Raw genomic sequence first — 7935 nt, 5'->3', positions numbered from 1 at the left:
AGCCTGGAGTCAGCAAAACCAGCTAACTTCACCCCCCTTTGGTGGAGTTAGCTGCTTTAGCAGAAAGTTTGAGGGTCCAATGGAGTTAGCTGGTTTTGTCAAAACACTAATAAAAAACTAAATAAAAACTAAGCCTTTTCAAAATAAAAAAATAAACTACACTAGCAAACCTAAAACTAACCTGAAATGGAAAAGAAAAAGTCTAAACAAAGTAAAAATTAAAAATAATGAAAAATGCAAAAACCATAATACCCTTGGTACTTCTGCTTAGAAACATTCAGTGAGCGTTCCCTGCCCAGCGGAGCAGATGGCTGATGATGATCAGTCTGCTCCCTTCAGCACTTCATAAAGGTTTGGATCCAGTTGATGAAGCGCGTCCATCATCTTTGAACTTGCTTTCTTGCCTTTTTTCTTCAGCATGTCAAAGAAGCACCTCGCTTTCTCCTGCCTGTACGTCTGGGCTCTGATGGAGGTCATCTCCTCATCGTTCAGCACCCTGTCCTCCAGTAGTTGGTCCAGCAGACCTTGGAGCACGGGCTCTGTGACTCGTGTTATGAACAACCGCCTGAACCGCTCCACTTCCTGTGATGATGTAATCGTCGTCGGCATGTTTGACTGACTGGCAGAAGCTGGGCAGCAATCTGGAGGAAAAATAATTCCTTGTTGAATTACACACGCAGTGCAACACGTCGCTTCCTATGACTGTATCTCTCAGTACTTCTGTCACTCCGTTGCTGTAACTTAACTGCTGTGCTGCCTCAGGATCCCCTGCGGGATCAATAAAGACCTATCGGCCTGTCTGTCTATCTATCTGTGTGTGTGTTTAGCATACAATTAGAAATGTATGCTGTGGAAAGGGGTTGGAAATAATGTGAAGTGTACATAATGTTAATTAATGAATGTATTTGTGTTAATCCCCAAAATGATAGAACAACATGCATCAGGTGAAATCCAAAAGAAAAGTGAGAAGCAGCATAGAAGCCAGGTAGCACTGACACTATCACAGTGTTGTTAGGCTAGTAGTATGCAAATATGACTAGTTAAACAACTGGGTAACCAGAAGAGTAGACACATGAGAAATGGTTTGAAATATGTTACGGTAGGGGAGGCTATACTGCCGAAGCCAATGTGCAATAACTACGTTTTTGGACACACCGACTTGTGTAACCAAAAGGTCAAATTAGCGTTCATGATTTTGGGGGATAAACAATTACCTCAAGAACAGATGCACAATTAGTGTAATATCACTCATATGCCGATATCTCATTTGGCTGACCAGTTGAATCACTTTCAAGCCCATTTTCAGTGATTTTTTTTCGTAGTTACTGCACTTTGGCTTGGCAGGGCAGTATACATGTTTTGAACATGCTTGACTTGTATTATTTACTTTTTCACATTGAGGAAACATCTGCTAAACAGCTGCCAATTTAAAACTGGAAAACATACATAGAAAATACATGTCTGGTGTATGGTTGAAGAATTGCATTTAATTGATAATGGTATGAATAGGACTTGTTACAACCACGTTACAGTAAGTGTAATGCAGGTGTAAGACCTCTTTTGTTTGTGGTATAGGTACAACTGTGCCTAAATGGCCTTAATGATTAGTTTTCTATGCATTTCAGGGGTTTTGGAGGGTTTGCCCCCCAAAAACAATTTCGCCGGAAGTTGGGAGTTGGCAACCCTATTGGAATTGCTGGATAGAGAAAATGACATAGATGACCTTACCTTCTTTTATAAAATATTTGTTGTTGTTTCAGTGTAGGTGTGAGTAGTGTGTTCTGTAAAAACCTGCTTTGCCTCTGGTGGTGATTGGGAATTATTTATTTTGTCACCTTTTTTAATTGATCCTTGCCTGCATCGTCCTGCATTTGGGTCCTACTCTGTACTCATACCCTGACAAAAACATGTTTGTGTCTGTAACTGCTGCTGTCAAAGACACACTTTAATAACTATATAATATTGCTGCTGTCGGGCAGAAACCAGCTAACTCAATTTTTCATTTATTTTTATAAATCAGTGCTATTGAACACCCTTGACATCTGCGTGTTGGTTAAAAAAATATTGAACCAATAAAAAGTATTAAAAAGCGCTTCTTACAAAACCAAAACTCCATTGGATCCTCAAACTTTCTGCTAAACCAGCTAACTCCACCAAAGGGGGGTGAAGTTAGCTGGTTTGGCTGCTCCACACCCTTTTGACCTCCAACCTCATTGTGAGCTTAGAGGTCCATCCAGCTGTTCTTATCAAAAAGTTACATATTAGTACAGCTAGCTCCAGCTAGTCAATTAGCTCCATTGTTAATTTCAAGTCCTCCAAAAAGACCTGGCTGAATAGCAACTGGACCCAATTTGAACCATTAAATAGTTGAGTTGTAGCAGGTTCCATATACACATATTTATTGATGATTTTATTTTTGTGTAATACTTATCTTTGCTACCCTAACAATGCATTTTGTCGATGAAGATCATTATGTCAATTCAATTCAGGTCAGGTCTCGAGCACATTAATAACTGTACCTTTAACTCTCAGCTTTTGGTGCTGCCAGACTTTTATGTCCACAGGTCCCCGCACCTCCAATGAGATGTCTGCTGTATTGAGATCCATGAACACCTCAAATGTTTGATGGTAATTTGGTCCATACTTCTGACGATAAGGCGCCGATTCCTGAAGACACATATAACTGTTTTACTATTGCATTGTATTACCGTAGTAGTGCTAGCAGTGGTAGTAGTTGCAGTGGCGTAACGCAGAATCGCGGGGCCTCCCCGCGGGAGTTTCACGTACACGCGTGCTGCGCGCGCGTGCATGTTTGTGCACAACCTGCGTGAAAAATTTCGGGTCTAATTCGGGTCTAATTCGGTCTAATTGGGGTCTAATTCGGTTCTATTTGACCAATATAAATCAACTTTTTTCTTTTTTTTGCTGTAAAAATATTTGTATCAGCGCAGGCGGGGCCCCAGCTGCTGGTGGCCCCCCCGCACCGCATCACTTGCTACCCCTCCGTTACGCCACTGAGTAGTTGTACAGTAAGTAGGGGTGGTAGGGGTAGTCCAAGACGCTGATGTTTGCAAAATTGTCGTAAAGTAAAATTTAAGCGACGGGTTGAAACAACCGTTTAATTAAATATTTAGTCAGCCTGTGCCATGTTTTCTCATTCAACCCCTGACCGCAGGTGTCAGTAGACTCAATAGGCTGCTCCCGATTCGGCTGCAATGGGAAAACATGGCACAGGCTGAAAAAGCAATTTAAATGGTTGTTTCAACCAACAGTCGGAGGCACCCACACTCAACTATACCGCCACCATCCCTCCCTACCTCTTCTTCTGCTTAAGAAAAATAGAATATTAAACATATTATTTCCTGATATAATTATATCGTATTTGCTATTCACCATGGAGGTGTATTTTCTTAAAGGCGTGCCTATTAATAGATAGCAATTTCATAAGCGAGTTGTGGTCCAGCTCTCCAGGTGACTCAAAGCAAGCAGTCATAGACTGGCAGCAGAGCTATCAAACGGGGGAGGAGAAACAGAAACCTTGGTGCTCGGCTCGGGAAGTTGGTCTATAAAATATCGATACATTGTAGGTGATAAATGTGCCATCCATTGCTCAGTTTTGATTACTTCCATAAATGCATCTGCAGTATTAGTTTAAAACTTTGCTTTCAATATTCGGTAAGTTTCCTAGTTATATTTTTTTCATAAAAGGTGGTTAGTGTGAACATAGCCTTAGTGTGTCATAGGCCTACCTGTGGATGTACTTCATGTGGAGTACTGTGCAGACTGTAGACTTGCTTTGGGGTGAGCACACAGTCTGAGGTAGTGTCGATGTATGTATCGTCTTTATGTTGTACTTTCACCTACAATGATACAAACACAACTTGACCAATACATTTTTCAGGCTACAGTCTGTTACCGTCAATACTAGGGTATTTTTGACATTGCTCTTTTGTCCTTATAGCTTACTACAAACATTGGTCTTAAATTGGTTGTCACATGTGACCACACCTACAGACTAGCCTCTGGTTGTCTATTCGAAAAAAAGAAACAATTTAATGTCGAATTATAATAAATCTACAGAGATTCAAATTCTCTGTGATAATACGTAAGCAACAGATACATATTTTACCTCTTCAACAGTCACATTTTCCGGCAGCAGAAATACTTTCATCACAAGTCTGTCACTTTGTGTTCGACGGAACAGCAGAACTTGACCAAAGGATGGTTCGGGGGTAGGGTCAGGTTTTAAAAAGTTGAAAATCCTCAACAACCCAAAGAGAGACAGATGGGTCACATTTACAACCACGTGAGTCTTGGTCACTTCCACCGGTTTTAAGAATTCCACCCCCTCATCTGTGATGTGGGCCACAGAAAGGTCATCACCTGTGAAAGTGTTTTACATTTTTCAGGTATTTTACATGAAACCTATTTTTCTAACTGTGAGGTGGAAGTGAAAACCAGACACAACACTCCTCAATGTGAGCTGAGTGCTAGCCTATTGAGTTTTACTTTCCAGAATTGCGGCCCATTTCGAGCATAGAAAGGAAACCAAAAATGTAAATAATTTCCCCCCCTCATAGCACACACTTTAAGTTGAACATTTTAAGTATTTGTTGATCTTAACCCATTAAAACCAGGAAAGCATCTGTCATTTTAGATTTTAGCTATATATATATATATATATATATATATATATATATATATATACATACATATATAATAGAACAAAAAAGGGGACATCCAAAAAAACCCGTTGGATGTGCAAGTCTAGTCAGCAGGCATATAAATTGTAAAAAAGGGAATGGATAAATAGCATTAATAAATATTATTATGCTAATAAAATACTATAATGCAGTAACAAGTTGTCCATCTTTTCCCTGGAGTGTGCAGTCCATTCCCTTTTTTACAAAGGTATATATATATTAATATATATATATATATATATATATATATATATATATATATATATATAGCATTTTGGTTGGCTATTCAAAAATAGAAGAAGCTTATAGCGCCTCACTTTGTGCCTGCTATAAGCTTGTAGATCTGATATCACATGGGGGGTCCACGCCCAAAGAAGTTTTTAGCATACCTGATATAGAAACAGTCTTTCAGAAAACTGGTAGGATTTAGAGGACATTTTTAGAATCTGCCTCAGGTCTTAAAGGAGTAGTTCACCCAAAAAATAACTTAGTTTCTATCAATTACCCACCCCATGAAGCCTTGAATTCATAGAGATTTTTTTGTTTTTGTCACATTCCGCAGACCCCCGGTCATCAAATTATTGGCTTAGGAATGCAACAAAAACAAACAAATATCCATGAATTCAATGCTTCATGGTCTGGGTAATTGATAGAAAATATGATTTTTGGGGGGTGAACTACTCCTTTAATGGGTTAATATTTATGATATTTATTTATTTACGATTTGCATACTTGGCACGTAGAATTCATTGGTAAGTGTTCTGTCTGGTTTTCACATGTCTTCCCCCTCACTAAGGATCAGGTGAATATTAGATATCGGCAATGTTCTCCTTTAAACAGTATAGATTCCTTTTTACACTAAACAAAACCTCAGAAGAAGCATATGATTCTCTCTTTAACAACATGCCTAAAATATCAAATACAACATCCCATATTGGATTTCAACATATTATTGTCTGTTATACTGTGTCGCTTTGAACAAGAATCTTGAAAACAATTGGATAATGAGAAGAACAGTGCCTCACCGGGTGTAATTTCACAGTGTGGCAGGTGTAGCTGGCAGATGGACTCCTGAGGACACTCAATGCTAAACAGCGGGCCTGCAGGAGTATTTCGAGTCAGCCATCTTTCAGCCCACTGAACAGTCTTGAAGAGGACTTCTCCTTCCCCTGTTGTTTCAAACTTCAACCTTGTCAGACTGCAGTGGAACAGCCCTGCCCAGGGGAACTTGAAGCTGTGACACAAAACAACTATCTTTATTGATCCAATCTGTTGACTTCATTAGGTCTCCTTTTGCCACATGTTGCATCAAGTTAAGCTACAATCACAGTGGTTGGTTCAATAGAAACGTTGGAAAAGGAAGACTCTGGTCTGGTGAGTGATCACAGCTCGGCTCAAAGACATAGGTTCTACATTGGTACCAGTGGCTTCTTAAGAAGTGTTACCTGTATTCTATAGTTGTCTGTTCTGTGTGCATACTCGGGGTAAAACGAGTCTGAAAGACAGAAAGCAGTCAGGAAACAAACAATCAGTATTTTTCCTGATGCTTAGCCTGTGCATGTGATGATCCTTTAGAGAAGTTAGTGTTACTCAAACTGTCCCTGTTTGAATGATTGACCTCATCAGAAGATAGTCTATAAAGACACGCGCTCTCTCTCTCTTGACCTCATCAGAAAATAGTCTATAAAGACACACTCTCTCTCTCTCTCTCTCTCTCTCTCTCTCTCTCTCACTCTCTCTCTCTCTCTCTCTCTCTCTCTCTCTCTCGCTCTCTCTCTCTCGCTCTCGTGCTCTCGCTCTCTCCATCTCACTTTGCAGGACCATTCAAATGGTGCATTTTATAATAATGGTGGTTGAGTCCAATTGACTAATGTTGAGGTAGTATTGTATTGTGCGCTAGAGTAATGCAGAGTTGGAAATTTAAAATATAACTTTTCTGCGTACTCACCTCCTCTCTCCTCTGTCTTCCAGCCATGACCTGGAAACCTGGCAATAGCTGATCGGCCAGAGATGGTTCACAAGCCTCAAGGCCTAATTGGTCGGTGAGCCGTCCAAGTTGGCAAGCTGTGGTGGACAGAATAGATTATAATGTGAACCAAAACGAACACCGCACATGCCTGCATTTCAGGCAGGTGTTGAGCTCATTTTTGGGGGGAATCGCTAACAAGCAGCCTGGCGTGAGTGTTTTCAGAATATTGCACATTACTGCACTGCGGTGTGTTTGATTGATTGATTGATTGATTGATGTACTTTATTTAGTAAGACATGAGAACAGTACATGACAGTACATAACAGTACATGGAAGTCACAATACAAGGTCTACTAAACTGGAAAACTCATTAAGCACTAAGCTTGTTTAAGATGAGAACCCCATGCACACAAATCATGATGACATATAAGAGACAGGGGCTTGGCTCTGCCCAGTATGTATTGAGGCAATGCTTGCAGTGACAGATTTTGTTTTTTGTTTTTTTTTATTATCTCAGGTAATTTGTAAATATGTAGATAACTTGTCTGGCCTTCTGTTGCTCTCTTGTTTTGATCTCCTTCCCACCTGCCCCCCACCCTCTTCTTCTCCCCCCCCCCCCTCTTCTTTCTATGGAAACTAACGTTGCGATGGGAACGATGTACAAAAAAGAATTTCACCCACTTTTTTACCTTGTAAACCTGTGATGTGACAATAAAACTGATTCTGATTCTGATTCTGATATACACGCTACTACTGTATACAGAATGTCATACAAACCGTTTACAGGTTACTGGTATGAAAAGTGAAAAATATGTACAAAAGAAGAAAGAGAGAGGGGGGGGGGGGGGTAGGGGGGCAGGTTAGGTAGGGTCATGGGGTAGGTTAGGACTTGGACAGGGGCCATTTTTGAATTGCAGCCTCCTGAAGGTGTATCTTTAGGGCAGTTTTGAAAGTGAGTAGGGTTTTACACTCCTTTACTCCTTTTGGTAGGACATTCCACATTTTTGATGAATAGCATGAGAACGAGTTCATTCCCTTTGTTGAGCCAAATCTGGGTTGAACATGATTTGTGGAGCTGCCTCTGGTGTTATGATCATGGACTTCATTAACATTTTGGAAGTATTTTGACAAATACAGGGGGATCCCAATGTTGTGGTGTATCTTGAAGACCAGGCCCATAGAAAGTTGCTGTACTCTGTCCTCAACCCTAAGCCATCCAATCCTAGCAAAATGAGCAGGGGTTAGATGGGTTTTGTGATTGAG

General features: G+C 40.3%; 2 protein-coding genes across 4 annotated transcripts in view; both read right to left on the bottom strand.

Annotated features, from left to right (window-relative positions):
- Nucleotides 1-218: 218 nt before the first annotated feature.
- Nucleotides 219-4114, bottom strand: LOC308083015 (caspase recruitment domain-containing protein 18-like). Its single transcript, XM_080425110.1, has 3 exons — nt 3750-4114; nt 2520-2667; nt 219-641 (listed from the first exon to the last, which is right to left on the bottom strand). The coding sequence occupies exons 2-3, from the start codon at nt 2605-2607 to the stop codon at nt 322-324; spliced, it is 408 nt and encodes a 135-aa protein (XP_080281236.1). The 5' UTR covers nt 2608-2667; nt 3750-4114; the 3' UTR covers nt 219-321.
- A 2032-nt stretch (nt 4115-6146) lies between these two features.
- LOC308083013 (nuclear GTPase SLIP-GC-like) overlaps nt 6147-7935 on the bottom strand; it is a 69243-nt gene continuing 67454 nt past the window's right edge. For all 3 annotated transcript variants that reach the window (XM_080425107.1, XM_080425106.1, XM_080425105.1), the window contains 2 exons: nt 6652-6767; nt 6147-6198 (listed from right to left, as the gene is read on the bottom strand). In XM_080425107.1, the coding sequence (XP_080281233.1) occupies nt 6735-6767 (33 nt within the window). In that variant the 3' untranslated portion in view covers nt 6147-6198; nt 6652-6734. The remainder of the gene's footprint in view (nt 6199-6651; nt 6768-7935) is intronic.

Source organism: Gymnoscopelus braueri, assembly GCF_963280865.1.
Source record: "Gymnoscopelus braueri genome assembly, chromosome: 3".
Classification (NCBI taxonomy): domain Eukaryota; kingdom Metazoa; phylum Chordata; class Actinopteri; order Myctophiformes; family Myctophidae; genus Gymnoscopelus; species Gymnoscopelus braueri.
This window is presented reverse-complemented; position numbering and strand designations above follow the sequence as displayed.

Coding starts and splice junctions, on each gene's coding strand:
- LOC308083015 (XM_080425110.1), bottom strand. CDS start 2,607: ATGGATCTCAATACAGCAGACATCTCATTGGAGGTGCGGGGACCTGTG. Junction 642..2,519: donor CCAAAAGCTGAGAGTTAAAG/GTACAGTTATTA, acceptor TTTTTCCTCCAG/ATTGCTGCCCAGCTTCTGCC.